The following is a 19,287-nucleotide window of genomic DNA, read 5'->3' on the forward strand; positions in this document are numbered from 1 at the left end:
AAAAACTTTAATACACTTTATGTGGTATTTATTAAGATGTCCCATCTCGTGTGACATTGTCACATGAGGAGGACATGTTAATAATATTTTTATTTTTCTATTTTTTAAGTTGATAAAATTTTCAGCGCTCCCCTTGAGACAGCACTTAGTCTCAGGGATCAGTGTGCACTTTGACAGATGGGGAATCCCTCTCCCTCTTCCCCCCCCCACCCACCCCCCAGCACAGGAGGCGCATAGCACTTCCCGTCGGGTGGCCCGCTAGGTGGGCCTTCATTGACTCGCCCACGTAAAATGGCGGCGGGGCCTGTTTCGGCAGCGGCGATCGGCTGCCCGCCCACCACTGAGCTGGTGGGGCCCACCCGCCCATCAAGGGCAAAATTCTGCCCCAGGACTTAATGGCCAAAGAAGGTGTGGTCATTACACGGCCAAAAAAGTTTGATTAAGAATCTGCAAATCCTTCCAAGATGCATATGGCCGGTGGTAAGAGCAGGAGAGCCTCCTAGTCAACCATGCTTAACGTGGAATGGTGCCTCTCAAGTTATAGTCTCTGGCTTCAGGCTAGTGATCTGTTCCAAGGGAAATAAGCTACAAAAACAGATGTCAGCATGTGCTTTCTTTGTCTCATGCATCTCTAGACGCAGGAAGACTTCCAAGATTCTCTTACTGTCCAAAATCTATCAGTCCCAGTCTTGAACATATTCAATGACTGAACATCTGTAGCTGTTTGGGGTAGAGAATTCCAAAGAAATTTCTCCTCAGCTCAGTCATGAATTTGAGCCTGGTGCCTGTGGAAAGTTTAAAAAATAGAACTGTACTTAAATTGTACTGATGTGACAGTGCAGCAAATCATGATTGAGACTTGCATAAGGACAAAAGTTTGACAGATAATTTGTAGCACCCCCATGTAGGACATGCACTATCAAGTGCATCCCTCAGGTTTTCCTCTCATCCCTCCTTTCCTGTAGGCAATGGCAGGATACTGGGATACTGTTCCTGAGTGCCAACAGGTTTCTGGTATCTTACCCAAATGACCATTATTTCTGTATGAGCTCAGGCAACATCAATAGATCATTCCATCATGGGACATCACTGCCCGCTTACAATCAGGGGTGAGAATTCTTCATCTATTCTTCCCTGCTTTATGCAGAGTAACAAGACCAACCACTGCTGCCATGCCCAAGGGGTAATTTAATGCAATCCAGGAATGGAACCTGGGATCTTCCTTGTCTCTGCAGCTTGGTATCACACCAGCAGGTACACTTATTGATATAAGGTCCTCAATGCCTCAGAAGTCATTCAGATTTGTGTTTTGGGTGCATTTACATAGGTTAATACACAACTAACTTTTGCAAAATGTAGATAAAAGCAAAATGCTACAGATGCTGGAAGTCTGAAACAAAAACAGAAAATGCTGGGAAAACTCAGCAGGTCTGGCAGCATCTGTGGAGAGAGAAACAGGGTTAATGTTTTGAGTTCGTATGACCCTCCTGAAGAAGGGTTTTGTTTTTGTTTGCAAAATGTAGGTTAACTGGTAGGATTGTTGGCCTGTAAATGTATGCGTTACTTCTGGATAGCGAATCACACTGTAACATTGGAAGAGCATTACTAAAGGGCTAACTGGACTGGAGGTTCAACAAATTCACCGCTGAAAGACACATTTAGGTCCTGATTCTGTGATCATTTCCTTGTTACTCGAAAGACAATTAAGCTACTAATATTTCAGAGAAATGCTTACCAAGCTTTACTTCCGCATTCTCGGTCAGTAACACATTCTGTCCTTTGATATCACGATGGATAACATGGTGGGAGTGAAGGTGGGCCAGTCCCTGCAAGTACAATTCAACATAAAGACACACTGTAAGTAACATGGTACAACATGGAGTTTTGCTTGTACATTATTTACACGCTGATTCACCAAACCTGATGGCCATTTGAATGCTGAATATATCAAGAATTTACATGGCTTCAGGGTCCTAATGTGCTTCACTTTATTATTACCTTTGATACGCGGGTAAGTGCAGGAGCTAAGGTCCCACAACCAAGAAACAAAATAAATAACCAGTTAATTTGCTTTTTACAGTGATATTTGAGGGAGGAATGTTGTCCTGGACACTGAGTGCGCTTTCTGCTTTTCTGTAATCTTTTGCCTCCACCTGAATAAACAAATGGGGCATTTGCCTCAGTTACAGGATGTTTCCTCCAACAATGTAGCACTTCCTCAGTACCGCATTGAAGTGTCACCTAACTCTACCTTCTGACTCAAATGCGAGAGTTTTGCCAATTAAGCCAAACTGAGGGTTATATACCAAGGTATATAAAAAGCACAGTGACTGTATGAGATAGAATGCTTGTGTTAGAAACTATGCAAATGAGCCACTTGATATTGTGCATGACAACAACTTGCATTTGTACAGCGCCTTTAAAATAGTGAAATGTTCACAAGGTACTTCACAGAAGATTTATTAGATGAAATTTGACACTGAGCACAGAAGGTGATATTAGGCTAATAACTAAAAGCTGAAGAGATACGTTTTAAAGAGTATTTTAAAAGAGGAAAGAGACGCAGAGAGGCTTAGGGAGGAAATATTCCAGAACTTGGGGCCAAGGCAGCTGGAGGCACTGCTGCCAATTGTAAAGCATTTAATTTCAGGAATGAGCAAGAGGCCAGAATTGGAAGAGCGTAGGGATCTTGGGAAGGTTGTAGGGAACTATAGAGATAGGGAGGGCAAGGCTGTGGAGGGATGTGAAATCAAAGAAGCGAATTTTAAAATCAAGATATTGCTGAACTGGGGTTTAATGTAGGTCAGTGAACACAGCAGTGATGGTGAGCAGAATTTATTGCGAGTTGGGTTACGGATAGCAGAAACAGATCACAAGCAAAAGATGTTCTGTGAAAGAAGAGTCCTTTAATGAGAATGGATCTTTGAGTTTGACAAAATAGTCCCCTATCTCATCAACCACAGCAGGTGAATATTGTTAAAAGTTCTGATTTGGAGTGGCAACACTGTTTTTCTGGAATGGTTTCAAAAATAATAAACTTCCATAACAGAAGCTTTCATTGGCTGACAAAGTGTGGAAGCTGATGAAATTAAGCTCCTTAGGAGTCGACATAACTTAATGGAGCTAGTTAGACAAAATATATTTTCGTAGTAGGAACTATTGTAACAGGATTAGCGGAAAGTCAGATATATCTTGCTACACCATTTGGAAGATTCCCTTTAAACATAAAGAGAGTGACATTGGACGTTAACAGGACACAGCTCGCACGGTGTCACATCGACTGCCAGTGATGTGCCTTGCTCCATATTCAGACCCGTGGACTTCTACAGAACTAAACATCAGGCATGTTTTCTAACAGTAGGCAAATGCAATTCTGTCTGTTTTATGTCCCCTACCCAAATCGAATTTCACCCCCAAAGAATATGCATAGTAAACTAATAGGTTCTTCGGAGGCCTTTTAGATTATTTATGATAAGTCTACTAAAATCCCAAACCCTGATAAACCTAGCTGCTTTAAATTCGAGCTCCTCAACACCCCAACAGCCCCTCAATTTCCCAGCCTGAAATATCTAACTCTGGAACACCCCCACAACGACAGCCATCAACCGCTATGATACCCAGCCCCCTAAAACATAATAAGTCACAACTGTACAACTACCGCTGGCGATGGTGCATTTCTGAGGGGTGTTTAAAGCAGGCAATGCCATTCCTGTCAGAAAGGCAAATAATTAAACAGTATATCAGAACTAGTTGGAAGATAATGATCTGCTAACACTGCTTAAACTTCAGACCTTCACACCTAAGCAACACAAGGTATATTTATTGATGATCCACCTGAGACAGTGTTGAAGTGGCAGCTCGATAAAAGGAGTTTTCTGATTGCGATTCCAACTTACCCGAAGAACCTCTCGACAGATGTACGCTATCCAGTCTTCTTTCAAACAGTTCCCTTTGGTTTTCTTGACCAAATCAGTCACAGAGCCTGCTCCACAGAACTCCATTACCAGCTAAAATCAAAAGCAAAGTGAGAAGAAGGGGTGGGTTTTAATATTACACCATATGTCATTCAGAGATAATTATGGATAATATATAGAATTTCTGCATACATTCAGGCCATTCAGTCCAGCTGCTCTAGGTTGATGTTTATGCTCGACATAAACCTTTTCCCCCCCAACCCATTATCAACACTATCAGTTTATCCTTCTGTCCTTTCTTCCTCATGGGTTTATCTTAAATGCCTCTATTCCATGTGGTAGTGAGTTCCACATTCTAACAATTAACTGGATGATGAAGGTTCTCCTGAATTCCCTGTTGAATTTATTAGTGACCTTTCATTTTGGATTTCCTGACAAGTGGAAACCTCTTCTCTCTGTCTACTCTACTGAACTGCTTCTCATTTCAAAAGAGAGCTATAGCATTACATAGACATGACGTGAAAACATGCTGTTTGGCCCAATCAGTCCAGGTTGGTGTGTGTCCTCCAAATAATCACAGTCCTCATCCCATTATCTTCCTTTCAACCAATTTTTAATCCAATTTGTTCCTTGACCCAATGCCATAACCCTTAATCTTCTCCAATTGCCTCCTGTCAAAGGCGTTCTAAAAGTCGATATATATTCCCCACATCCAGCACTGTCCTGCCTCCCAAAGAATTGCAACAAGTTTGTCAAACATCATCTTCTTTTCTAAAATCCCTGTTGGCTGCTCCTAATTATATTCTCTCTCTCTAGATATTTAGCAATGCCCACCTGAAAGTCAGGCAAATCTGTCAAGTGGCTTTGTGGTCTTGTAATTTTTGGACAAGCTCTTGAAGAAAGCAGAAAGCACCTGATCTGAGAATCCAACTTTTCAGAGTGGCCACTGGGTTTGCCAAGAACATTTGTGCAGCGCCAAGCAACGTACTTGGAGCAGCGCATGCTTTTGCAAAGTGTTTATTGTTCAGCAATCCTGACCTTCTGACACATCAAAACTGAAGCTCCTTCCGTAGCTAATGCAAAACAATGTCATTGTGCTTTGGATGAAATGATTTGCACTGGGTATTTCTAAACAACCAGGAAAGGGTACACTCGATTTTAAGGGTTATAGCTGGAAGAGTTGTGGCTTGGAGATTCCTTTGCATCAATTCTTTTTAGAAACAAAAGAATGGAAAGATGGACATTTTGTAAATCTATCAAGTCGGTCAGATTTGAGATCAGGCATGTGTCCACTAACAAATGAAAGAGATGGGTGCAATTGGGCTTATTGTGTGATGCAAGATGTCGAGGAACTTACTGGATATAATTCTGAGGAAGTAATGTACAATTAAGCTGCTGAGTGTAAATATTTCTATTAGTGCTGGCTGACTGAACAAAATTAAGGAGTGATTTTAAATTATCTGACGGAGTGGGCAGGAAAGTGGAGTTGAGGGAGAAAATTAATCATGATCTCATTGAACAGCAGAGCAGGTTTGATGTGCCATGTGGTCTTACTCCTGCTTCTATTTCTCACGTTTGTATGTTCTCAAATTATCTTTCATTGGTCTGACAATAGTCACACGTCAAGATTTAAGGATTGCTCTAGAACCAAATTTTGAAATCGGTTTATTAATTTTTTTCCTTTAGAAACCTCGATGAAGAAGCAGAATGGTCACAGTTCAGGAAGGCGAGAAGGGAGTGATAAAAATGAATTAAGTGGTGGTGAAGTGATGTGAAGCCTGAGGCTTAATGACCAGGCTGCAAGAGAAAGTGAAGACTGAAAGGCCTAAGCTACATATTTATTTGCCAAAATTCAAAATATTGTAACATATCCACTAAAGCTCCTGCTACTGATCAGGTTCTAGTAGCACTGAACATTAAAAGCTTTGTATAAAGGTTATGATACAATAGTGAATATTATGCACAAAGAATTAAATGTAAGTGGTGGTGTTACTGAAGTAAATAAATGCAGCACAATTAAATGTTTTATTGAGTTTCTTGTGCTAAAAATGCATTCAGGCGGTTAACCTGTTTATTTTATCAGTAGTGACATTCTCCTTGAAGATTCCCAAGTTTCTGCAGCTCCTTATGTCCTAACTTCCTCAAGGAACTGAACAGCTGTACACATGCCTTGTATCAAAAATCCGGCACAGTTTTGTTAATGCACTGACATTCACATTTTCATGAAGATGTCGCCCTGTTGGATTAATTAAGCACTTAACACTACATTTGCGCAACCTCCCAAGAAACCAATGGGCAGAATTTTGCAGTCGGCGTGTGGGGGCATGCGTCCCGACGTCATCGCACAGTCCTGCGATGAAGTGCCCGCCAATATGTAAATGGCTTATTAAGGCCATTAAGAAAGCAATTCATGCAATTAGTAACGCTGCCCATCCAACCTTAAGGTGGGCGGGGGGGCGGGCGAAAAGACCAAGCGGCCTTCACGTTTTTTAGGAAACCTCATCCACGGGCGGGATGAGGTTTCCTAAATCTTATATTAAATAAATAAATAAGTTTTCATATAAAAATAAAAAGATGTCCCATCTCATGTGACACAGTCACATAAGAGGGGACATGTTTAAATACATTTTAAAATCATTTACTTAATTATTTTAACATCCATTCCATTGCATGCACAAAAGAGCGCTGGCCCCGACTCTCCCTCCTCCCCCCACCCCGCCTGCATAGGTAGCGCTGAGTGCTACTGGTTGTGTATTATGCTGGGCGGGTCTTAATTGACCTGCCCGTGTAAAATGGTGGCGCGGAGCCAACCTCGGGTGGCAATCGGCTCTGCGCCCGCCCCCTCCCGCCCAGCCCGTCTGAAGTATGAAAAATTCTGCCCAGTGACTCTTTGTATTGAATGAATCCTGCTATGGAAGGGCACCCAAGGGATTGGCACATCAAGGAGACTTACTTGGTGTTCCAGCAGTGTGGCATTCCTAATCACACGGTTTCTGATCTTAAGTTCACATTATCTGCACATCAGCAAAAGGTTTCTGGGATGTTTCATGACCTGAGTTCTGTAGTCATCATCTGTTTCCATAAAGCTCTACTGCTGAACAGCCGCAGTGATAAACTGATAGCTCTGGCCACCAAAAAGTTGTATTTAGTCCTCCCATCAAAGTCTTTCAAAATTTATGCATAATGGATAAAAAATATGTTGCTCGTGGCCTACCAATTTTCCTCAGACAGGTTAAACCAAGGTTGGACTAGCTCTATTCGCTTTTATTTTATGGCCTGATTGTTATGGCACAGCGGATGGTAAATGCTGAGCTGCTCAAATCCCAGTGGAAAACTTGAAACAGCTGCCACAACTGTTTTGGCAATTTATATTTTTATTTCGAGATGTGTGCCTTGAATTCAGTCGTAATGAGTCCACCGAGTCTTAGAGATTTTTTTACAAAACTAAATTAAACATTTATTAATAAATGAAATGATTTTAAGCACATACATAGGTCTACAGATTACTATTATGATAACTCCTAAATCCCCAAATTAATCTAGCTCCCGGTTACACGCCTGTTAAGGCAACAGTAAAACAACATAGGTTTTAGCAGACCCAGGCAAAGCGCACAATACCCTGGACAATGATATTTAAAATTAATTATCTTAGTTTCGGTTTCTGGAGACAGCATCTTGGTACGTAGAGGCTGGAGGCTTTTCACATTTGTTGGATCTTAGAATGCCCTCTTCCTTACACATAACCTCATCTCCTTGATACATGTTTTTCCCTTTATAATGTAAATCCCATTGTCCCAATATGTCTTTGAAAATTTATTTTTGCCATAATATAAATCTTTCATAGCACTCATATTATCAGTAATCCTTCGGAAAAATAAACATATTGTTTGGCTTAGCCTCTGTTGGCTAGGTGTAACACCTTACCATCTCTTTGAAATTCACGACGCTGGTTTATCTAAAAATGCAAATGTGCTTCACACCTCCCATTCTAAAACATCAACCATGGGGAGAATTTTCTCAACGTCGGGGTGGTTGGGCGGGGGTGAGTGTGCAGCCGATTTGCGCCCCCAATCAGCTGGGCACTGCCATTTTACATGAGCAAGCCAATTAAGGCCCGTCCAATGTGACATGCGCCCAGAAGCGCTAAGCGCTCCCTGTGCGGGCGGGGGGAGTAGGCTGAGTCGGGGAGTGCGCTCTTTCACGTATGCGCGTGAAAGAGCGCAGAAAGCCCCCTGAGGCACAGAGCTGCCTCAGGGAGATTAGTTTCACGTATAAAACATTGAAAGAAGGGAGAAAAATTTTTTAAAGACACGTCCCCTCATGTGAAACTGTCACATGAGCTGGGACATGTCCATTCATGTTAATAAAATTTTTTCCAACACTTTAAAAACGTTTATGAAACCTCATCCCACCTGTGGATGAGGTTCCATGAAAAATGCGAAGGCCGTCTGGGCTCTTCGCCTGCCCCCCGCCAACCTTAAGGCTGGATGGGCAGCTCAGGTCAATGATTTAATTGATTGTTAAATGGCCTTAATAGGCCTTTGACAGTTCAGCGGGCGCGCAGCTGAGTCTGAAAATCTGAATGACGCGGGGTGATGTCGGGACGCACGCCCGATGTCACCCTGCATCATTTTACGCCTCGGCGAGTGGGCCCCACCCGCCTCGCTGAGCCGAAGATTCGACCCCGTGTTTACATTTTTAGCATTTCAAACCTAGTTTCCCTTCTGATACATTAAAGCGCCCAGACCAGATTGTAATTCAATTAAAACCCAGACACACGCACACCCATACGCACAGGGAAACTAATCCAAGGCCCGCTATTAACCTACCTTTACAATAAATCACAATAATATTATGAAAATTATTATATTTTCATGACGTTAACCAATGATAATATATTCAAAATCTGAAAAAGGGTGATTGAGCAGGTTCCATTGCAAGGTTTGTCCCTAAGTTTCATTTCACACCTGTGGCTTTGCAGGACATGTAAAAGTCTTGGTGCTGTCAAATAGCATGGAACATACAAAAACACTTACCCAGAGCTGGTCTTCATGGCTTGAAGGATTTGTTCTTATGAAAGCACCATAATATGTTGCAATATTTCTGTGATGAGAATACTTCTTCAGCATATTAATTTCCAGCTTGATTTCCTCCTCTTCGTCCTGTTTTATGGGAAAAGTGTTTCAATGTTAATTGAATAGGCCCAGAATTTGTGGGGATTTTGATTGTGAACTGTCAGTGTCTGAAACTGATCACAACTTCAGGACTCACGCAAATGCAGATGAATGCAGGAGTTGTGAAGAGTTGCGGTCTGACATTTATGGCTCTGCATTTTTCTCCCCATGTTCTCTCCTTACAGAAAAAGGAAATGCAGGAGGGACGGTCGATGGAAAGTACTGTCCACTTCTATCTTTTAGAAATGCGAGAGATAGCTCTTGGTGATGGCCCATCAGTTCTGATATAGGATTATCGACCTGAAACAGTAAATCTTGTTTCTCTCTCCAATAGATAGTGCCTAACACCTGCTGAGTGTTGTCAGCACTTGTTGGTCTTATTTCGGATTTCCAGCATCCGCTTTTGAACTCGTGGTGATGGTTGTTTTGGATAACCAATGTCCCTCAGATCACCTCATCAGACAATGTCATTTACAAAATATATTTACAATGTATTCCACCCATCGTTTATTTCACCCCACCCCCACTAGAGCTACCTTGCTTGTCCTGCTCTCCACTCTAAATTAGCACATTCTTTTAGATAATATCACCACCTTCAACACCTCTTTGTTCTTTTGTCTGTGACATCTTTTGGTTATCTCCTCCTATCACTGCTTGCTTGTCCCTACAACCCCCACCCCCCCCCCCACCCCTTAAACCAGCTTATATTTCACCCCTTTCCTATTTTTACTTAGTTCTGTTGAAGGGTCATGAGGACTCGAAACGTCAACTTTGCTCTTCTCCGCCGATGCTGCCAGACCTGTTGAGTTTTTCCAGGTATTTCTGTTTTTGTAATGTCATTTACAACATGACTGCATTCATTAGCACAAAGTTGCAAACTATAGTCGCTTTTCCCCGCTAAGGTTGGCAGCTGGGCTTGTCTGGAGCACCAACTCTCGGGGCCTTCCAGCTGAAGCACCAACTGCGAAGTAAGTGCATTGAACCATTTTATAATGTGCATCATCAGAGCATGGCTAAATGTGGAGATTCAAAACTTGTAAGACCTTCCTACTCATTAGCAAAGGCAATTTATTACCTTCATTTCATCACACATCAAGAAATGCAATATACTACATGAAATTATAAATATATGAAAATGAAGGGCAGGGAAAGACCAACTGGTCCATCGGCCGTGCCTCATACTCATGGTGCTTGAGTATTCTAATGAGGCCTTTCCAAATTGTCCAACTCCTAGCCCCAATAGCCACTTAATCTCCTGGGAGAGATAGGCCCAGATCTTCCAAGCAGTGTCAATCACCATAGGATGGCTGCTGCACTTGTAAATTCTCCTCACCTGACACGGCTCCATATTTCTGCTGGGGTCTTCTGGGCCTGGCTTCCACAGAAATGCACAACGCGGTGCAGTGTCTACCGGGGAACTCCATCGAAGTGATGTAGAGTCGGAGAAGACAGAGTCTTAGGTGAGGTGGGTAGCGTGGATCAGGCGGGTAGAGTGGGAAGGTGAGTGAAATGGGTAAATGGGTAGGGTGATAGGTGTGTGAAGTGGGTAGAATGGGTAGGTGGGTGAGATGGGTGAGCGGGTAGGAGGTTCAGGAGATATTCGAGTCAGCCTGGGAGGTGTAGTCAGGTCGAGGGGTAGTCAAGAGGTCAGTGGGGGTAGTTGGGAAGGTAATTGGGCTGGGTCAGGGAGTAGTCGGGTGGTTGTGGAGATGGTTGGGGAGGTAGTCGGGCAAAGGGTAGTCAGGTGATTGGGAAGGGTCCTCGGGTTGGGTCGGGGGGTCAGGGGGGTGTATGGTGGGGGAGTTGGTGGTCAGTGTGAGTGATGGGGTGGGGGCCAGTTCTTGAGTTAATTACATCGGAACTGTCCAAAGTCTCTGACTCTATCTCAGAGTTGGAGACTTATGCATAGGGTCCCGGGAGCAGAGGAATTGCACTTCAGAAGTTGGTACATCCCACACAATTCCCACGTCAGTCCACGCGTCAGGACTTACAAAGTGCCCTGATGCATATCTCAGTCCTATGTTCGGTCTTTGACAACCATAATATTCAACCCAATCAAAGAAAACAGAGTCAACGAGGAAACAAAGAAATCTGGAACATTCCTCTTGGATCCCCCTCTGGCGAGTGAAAGCTATTCAGGAAATGAGATTGAGCACTCTCATCAGTCCTCAGTATTCATGAACAGAGGTGACAAAACTGCCATTGGATGGCTTGTGATTTTTCACTCAATAATTTTAATGGATGGAATGTCCAGGGTTCAAGCTCAAGATTTCCTGTGTCACATGACCGAAGATTATCACATCTTCCGATAAGCACAGAATCGGCCTTTGTATTTCACACCGCAAATGAATCTCAACGAAAGCATATGTTTTACGCCAAAAGTGACTAGTTTTCAAAAATGTACCATTCGTTGCCCTTAAGTTGAGTTCCGTAGAATTTTATATTTAAGTATGACGACTAAAATGAGTAATACTGGTTTGTAACAATATGGCTAGTTATGGTGAAAGGAATTTGAGTTCAGGCAGAGTTCTAGATGTTCATGATGCTTATTTAGAACCTATGTTCATTTGGTAAAGTCATGGAAATCAAGTCAAAATGTTACATTTCTTTACAACAACAAGAATTTATATAGTGCCTTTGATGTAATAAAACACCCTGGGTGCGGGTGGCAGGCGGAGGGGGTGGGGGGGAGCCATGTAAGAAGATTTAAGGTCAGGTGACCAAAACTTGGTCAAAGAAGTGGGTTTCAAGCAGCATCTGTCATGAGACTAACATTTTTTCATTATATTATTGTGGCTTATTGTAAAGTAGGTTTATGGGTGTGAGTGTAGATGGTTCTGTCTGTGTGATTTAATTAAATAAGCGTCAGAAAGACTGCAAACTCGAAATTATCAAAAGAAATCAGAGGTAATGGGCATTTGAAATGCTAATAAGTAAACATAGATGAGGGCTTAGCATGTAGGGCGAGAAGGAAATTTGCATTTTTAGATAAGTGAAGGGTTGTTTGGGTTTCAAAGAGATGATAGGATGTTTACAACTAACAAGGTAAGCAAGGCCAAGCAGTATGTCTATTTTTCCCAAAGGTACTGACCATATTGGCAACATGAAAGATTTTTATATTATGGGAAAAGTTAATTTCCAAAGACACATAGTACAATGGAATTTACAGACTAAAGAGAGAGAAACATATAAAGAATAGGGAAGGCTATGTTGAGGGGGAGGCATGTAAGATCTAAAAGGACTATGTAAAACAGCCATAGGAAAGCCTCCAGCTACTTGTGCAGAAGTGCCATGTTGGTACCCAGTAACCAAAGGTGGAGGAAAGCATTTGGAATTCCACTGTTGAATGGGTGCTGTGGTAAACTTGCTGGCTCGCCTATTTGAATTTAAAATCTATTTTGGGGCTGTTGCCTTAAAGGGCGTGTGTAGTTGGGAATCAGGTTAATTAGGAAGTTTGAGATTTGTTAAAGTATTGAGTAACTGTAATCTTATCTATGTGCTTGAAATCTTTTTTGTTAATAAATATTTAAATTTAGTTTTTAAATTCTTTATAGGGGTTAGTGGACTCATTATTTCTGAAATCAGTGCATAAATCTTCTCATGATAAATACAAATTGCAAAACCATTGTGATAGCATAGTCAAGTTTCCCTTGTGGATTTGGTCCACCAGGCACACATCAACTGCCACATCATAACACATCTTAAAGGAGGACAGCAAAGTAGAGAGACGGAGATGTTTAAAGTGGAAATTCCAGAGCTTCAGGCCTAGACATTGAAAGGCATATCGCCAGTGGTAGAGTTATTAAAACTGGAGATGGTCAAGAGGCCAGAATTCGATGAGCACAAATATCTTGGAGGGTTATGGGGCTAGGGGAGATTACAGAGAGAGCTGAGGCCATGGAGGGATTTAAAAACATGGATGACAATTTAAAAATCAAGGCATTGATTGAGCACAAGGGTGATAGGGGAATGGGTGCAATTTAGGACATGAGCAACAGAGTTTAGGATGACTTCAATTTTACAAAGTGGAGAACATGGGAGCCCAGCCAGGAATACATTGGAATAGTCAAGTCTAGAGGTAACAAAGGCATGAATGAGGGCTTCAGCACTAGTTGAGCTGAGCAAGGGGCGGAGATAGGCAATGTTACAGACGTAGAAATAGGTGGTCTTAGTGATAGTGCGAATATGAGGTCGGAAGTTCATATCAGGGTCAAATGTGATGCGCAGGTTGTAAACAGACTGGCTGAGCCTCAGGAAGTGACTAGGGAAAGGGATGGAGTCGGTTGCTAGGGAACAGATTTTGCAGTGGGAACCAGAAACAATTGCTTCAATCTTCCCAATATTTACTTGAAGGAAATTTATGCTCATCCATCACTATATGTCAGCTAGGCAGCCTGGTAACTAACAGACTTCAGTATAGGTGAGATTAATTTCAACCAAATGATATAGGTTTATTGAAGCTTAAGGAGTTTGATTAAGATGTGCATCAACTCCCGAATAAACTAGCAGAAATCACATGGATGCTTTTTTTCAACACTTAGACTATCCTTTTTGTACTTGATCAGTATCACTAGAATCCAACAACCTATCTCTAATACATTGTTAGGAATGGACCTTATGGGCTGAATGTCCTCCTCCTGTTCTGTAATGACTCTAGGTTTCTAGGATTGCACTGTACTGATGTCTCACTTTGAAAGTGCAAATCTTTGGCTGTTGTTCGAACATCAGCAAATGTTAATACTTCAGTTTCAGAATGAGAATTATAAATCTCTCAATGTTTCAATTCGACATGAGGGGAGCATTGACATAATTTCTGGTGATAGACTGTCCACCAACATTCATTACAAGCCTACCGACTCCCAGAGCTACCTCGACCACAGCTCCTCACACCCCGCTTCCTGTAAGGACTCCATCCCATTCTCTCAGATCCTTTGCCTCCGTTGCATCTGTTCTGATGATGCCACTTTCAAAAACAGTTCCTCTAACATGTCTTCCTTCTTCCTTCACCGAGGTTTTCCACCCACGGAGGTTGACAGGTCCCTCAATCGTGTCCGGCCCATCTCCCGCACATCCGCCCTCACACTTTCCTTTCCCTCCCAGAACCATGACAGGGTCCCCGTTGTCCTCCTTACCATCCCACCAGCCTCCGCATTGAAAGGATCATCCTCTGCCATTTCCGCCAACTCCAGCATGATACCACCACCAAATACATCTTCCCTTCACTCCCCCTGGTGGCATTCCGCAGGGATCATTCCCTCCGGGACATCCTGGTCCACTCCTCCATCACCCCCTACACCTCAACCCCCTCCCACGGCACCTTCCCATGCAACCGAAGAAGGTGCAACACCTGCCCCTTTACTTCCCCTCTCCTCACTGTCCAAGGGCCCAAACACTCATTTCAAATGAAGCAGCATTTCACTTGCACTTCCCTCAATTTAGTCTATTGCATTCGTTGCTCCCAGTGCGGTTTCCTCTACATTGGAGAGACCAAATGCAGACTGGGTGACCGCTTTGCGCAACACCTTCGGTTTGTCCGCAAGCATGACCCAGACCTCCCTGTTGCTTGCCATTTCAACACTCCACCCTGCTCTCATGCCCACATGTCCGTCCTTGGCCTGCTACATTGTTCCAGTGAAGCTCAACGCAAACTGGAGGAACAGCACCTCATCTTCCGACTAGGTACTTTACAGCCTTCCAGACTGAATATTGAGTTCAACAATTTTAGATCATGAACTCTCTCCTCCATCCCCACCCCCTTTCCGGTCCCCCTTTTTTTCAATAATTTATATAGATTTTTCTTTTCCCACCTATTTCCATTATTTTTAAATGTATTTCCATCCATTGTTTTATCTCTACCTTTTAACCTATTTCGATCCCTTCCCCCCACCCCACCCCCACTAGGGCTACCTGCACCTTGCTCATCCTGCTTTCTACCCTTAATGTCACCTATTAGCACATCCCTTAGATAATATCACCACCGTCAACACCTCTTTGTCTTTTTGTCTATGACATCTTTTGGCAATCTCCACCTATAACTGGCCCTCTATCCAGCTCTACCTGTCCCATCCCACCCCCCCCCCCCACCCTTAAACCAGCTTATATTTCATCCCTTTTTCCTTAGTTCTGTTGAAGAGTCATACGGACTCGAAATGTTAACTGTGTTCCTCTCCGCAGATGCTGTCAGACCTGCTGAGTTTTTCCAGGTATTTTTATTTTTGTTATTGACGTAACTCATCTGTTGAAATCACCCTCCCAATTTTACTCTCAACTGAAGTGAACTACTGGGCAGGGTGTAGAACAAGAGTTCCACCCAATCTTGTGGGTTTTGCACTAGCAATTTAGGTTAAAACTGCTCTTGGTGGTTTTGAACTATACAGGGGAAGTAGGACTGAATACAAGGTGGGGATTGTAGGTAAAACTTGAACAATTGAACATTGCAAGAATGTAATGTTCTCCTCAACCAGAGCACACTTCTTATTTTTCATCAAAAACCTAACAACACCATACACCACACATTGAAAACACATCTATCACCTTAGCAGAATCAATTGTCAAAGCTTTTATGGCTGCAACACTATGACAAAGCACCTGTAAAAAGTGTCAGTCTGACTCAGTTAATAGGATTTGCAACGATAGTTGTTGCACTGGCAATACCTGGATGCATCTTCGGAAAAAACTGGGTCATTGCCCCCCCCCACCCACACACGCAACAGCTAATTCTAGTCATTTTTGGATCAGTTCTCATGCACAGCATATATGCATTTATCTGAAGGCTAGCTGTCATTCAGCGAGATTGACAAGATAAAAAGTACACAAAATAGGAAAGGTAAATGTGTGAACATCTTTACCACACCACTGAAACACTCGTTGTTAAACAGTTTGTGGTAAAGTTGTTGAGGGTGTTGCCTCCACACCCTCAATAATGCAAATGTTAGTCGGGCTAGAAAGAATGTGCAACTCTGATCAAGCTGATGGGCAGGGTCTTCCCGTAAAACAAAACAAACCATCTTGTCCCTGTCGGCTGCTGCTGGCACAGCGGTTGTGAAACCTGACTACTTAATGGGTGGAAACTAGATTCTTAGTCAGCTAGTGGTGTAGCAGCAGTGTGTTGACACTGCAATGTGAAGATGAGATGTAGCTGTATGCATGTGAATCCCCATTAAGTTAACTTTCCCATCCTGTAATCTTGGTCAGGAGAAAAGACCAGGCCAAGGATGAATGCTTGACAACTGATACGAAAGAGGAAAAAAAAAACAAGGAAAAATTTGCAGGGACATGAACATATGTACATAAATAAGTAGGAGCAGGAGTAAACCAGATAACCCATCACACCTGCTCTGATCATGGCTGGTCTTTGACTTCAACTCCACTTTCCTGCCCGCTCCCCATATCCCCTGATTCCCTGAGAGACCAAAAATCTGTCTCACTCAGCTTTAAATGTACTCAATGATGGAGCATCCTCAATCCTCTGGGTTAAAGAATTCCAAGAGCGAAGAAATGTATTTTCCTCTCAGTCCTAAATGATTGTCCTCTCATCCTGGAGTTGTTGCCCTCATGTTATAGGTCCCCCAGCCAGTGGAAACAACCTGACACACCCCTTCAGAATCTTTATCAGGAAAGAGGAATGGAGTGAGATTGATTGGACAGATCTCTCAAAGAACTGGTGCAGGCAGGATGGGCTGAATGGCCTCCTTCTGTGCTGTAATGTTCTATGTTAAATGTTTCTCAGGGTGCCTCCCATGGAATTTGCATTGCTTGCCAAAGAATGCCATCAGTAGGGAACTCTTGGTCAAAGAATGGTGTATAGCACCACTGGCATGTAGTGTGGGGAGAAGGATTCAATTCACAATACAGCGCATGAGGAAAAATAAATACACAAAAAAATTGCCAGAAGAGGACAGAAAGGGGTAACTTAGCAGTTACTAATTTCTTACTGAACTGCAAGCTATTGAATGTGCAAACTAACAAACCACAAAGGTAGTTACTGTCCTGATTATTTATTGTGACAGATTATCTTTCACATACTCCAAGCATGCAGTCAATGGTTTAGTCTTCCTGTGATCAGCTGCTGGGACATCTTATTGCCCAAAGCACTGCAATGGTAAATCAACCATCAAAACCATACAACTTGCAAGATCCTATTTGACTTATTTCAGTAACCAGTAAATGTCCCATGAGGTGTAACATATCCTGCAAAACACACACATGTAGCAAACAATAAAATCATTTTACTTTTATAATCGTCAGGCTTTATCAACACTTTCTGAATAAAGGGAGTGAACAGGCAAAATATACCATAGATATAATGCTTCAACACTTTGCAGCAAGCTCAAGATCATCAGTAGGGTTCCTCACAAAGGTTTCTGAATCCATAAATCGGAGCCCCTTCAGGGTGACTAGTTCATAATACCATGTTATTGGATTTGGGTTTTTCAATTAAATTGATGGTGAATGCACGTAGATCCCATTTCCACAATGCTTTTTGAGTTTGGCCTACTATTCCCTCCTCATGATGCTAAGGCGAGCTGTACAGTGGACCAAGCCTAGCATTACCTGAAAATTCCAGTCAACCATCCTCTAGACCTGCGTATTTGACAACTTTGCTTCCACAGAGCCATCAGCTCCTCATGGAGCACTCTCTTCTCAGGTGTACTCCACTGCACATTGTCTGGACAGGGATTCATCTGGATCATTTCGCTGGGCATCATCAACAGGCATGCTTTCATATCCCTAAGCAGGTCTTGCTCCTGATAAATTTCTTTGTTTTCCATATAGACAAAAACAAAACGCAGGACCTTCTGAGGCTTTTGAGTTCTTAATTGCGACCTTCAACATTTGGTCAAAATTAAAAATAAATAACTGAAGAACTAATCTCTATGTCATCAAAAATACTGCCTGTGAATTAATGAGTTCCCCCCACAGCCTCTCTATTCCCTCTTTCTCTGTATTGTTTTCTCAGATGTTCCTTGATGCCTATTCTCACCCACGTGTTCTGTTGTCTGTCCTGATCCCCGTTCTTGCTCTGTCTCTTGCCCACTAGAACACAGTCCTTGAGTCTCACAGCCCTCTCTCTTGTAACCCTGCTGTCAATCGTTCTTCTGATTTAGTCTCTCCATCTTCTATTTGACAATCTGTCCTTGCTTTCTGCTTCCAGGCAGTGTCCATCCTCAAATTCAGCACATTTCTTGCTCTCTGAGTCCAGAATTAATGATTCGTTAACCAACTTTAAAATACTCAAATTCTGAGAGAATTTGATGGAAAAAAACAGCCAATCTCTTGTTTTACATTTCAGGAGGAATGTCATTGAGTAACTGATGCAATACATCACACACTATATCTATCTAGAGCATAAAATAATTGTGGTAAACATTGTGGATTATTATGGCTCAGTGTAGGACCACAAGATAGATACGTATTGATTATATGGATAAATGTTGTACCAGTAATAAAACATTATTGTGCAAATATAAGATACCTGATGGAGGGTAGTGTCAGCTGAGGCTCAGTTAGTAACACTCTCACCACTAAGTCACAAGGTTTCAGGCTCAAGTCCTACTCCAGCGATTGGAGCACAAAACTCAAGGCTGACACTCCAGTGAAGTACTGAGGGAGTGCTGCCCTGTCAGGGGTGCTAATGAGATGTTAATCGAGGCCCTGTCTCCTCTCTTGGGTGGCTGTAAATGAACCTGTGGCACTGTTGTGAAGAAGAGCAGGGAGTTCTCTCCAACATCTTGGCCAATATTTATCCCTCAATCAACATCACAAAAACAGATTATCTGATCATTATCACATTGTTCTTTGTAGGATCTTAATGCGCACAAATTGGCTGCTGTGTTACCTGCATTACAACACTGATGACACTTTGAAAGTAGTATTGCTGACAAAAGAGATATGCTGTCGAAACCTTTCGTCTCGTGCTCATCAGGATAGATGCAAGAATGCTAAATTTCAATGGGAACAACAATTTTTGCTGCATGAGACAAGGGTGTTCATAGGTTGGCAAATCGAATCTGTTTGGTCCAGACATTGCCATGAAAAATGCAACAGGCAACTATTGTCCCCCATGCTTCTGTTTAATTCAAAAAGTACTTCAAAAGTACGTCATTGGCTTTAAAACTCTGAGATATCCCATGGTCATGAAAGGTGCTGAATAGATGCAAGTCTTTTTTTTTCAAATATGGCTTACTGTGAAGAAAAAC

At 42.5% G+C, this 19,287-nt stretch overlaps 1 protein-coding gene across 7 annotated transcripts in view; it reads right to left on the reverse strand.

The window, feature by feature from the left end:
* The window catches only part of LOC144684002 (mitogen-activated protein kinase kinase kinase kinase 4), a 287,637-nt gene that overhangs the window by 169,185 nt on the left and 99,165 nt on the right, over positions 1-19,287 (reverse strand). For 6 of the 7 annotated variants that reach the window (XM_078547672.1, XM_078547671.1, XM_078547670.1 and 3 more), the window contains 3 exons: positions 8,951-9,076; positions 3,897-4,007; positions 1,736-1,826 (listed from right to left, as the gene is read on the reverse strand). In XM_078547672.1, coding sequence (XP_078403798.1) covers positions 1,736-1,826; positions 3,897-4,007; positions 8,951-9,076 — 328 coding nt within the window. The remainder of the gene's footprint in view (positions 1-1,735; positions 1,827-3,896; positions 4,008-8,950; positions 9,077-19,287) is intronic. The other variant, XM_078547668.1, reaches the window with a different exon arrangement.

This window comes from Cetorhinus maximus, chromosome 8, assembly GCF_964194155.1.
Source record: "Cetorhinus maximus chromosome 8, sCetMax3.hap1.1, whole genome shotgun sequence".
NCBI lineage: Eukaryota > Metazoa > Chordata > Chondrichthyes > Lamniformes > Cetorhinidae > Cetorhinus > Cetorhinus maximus.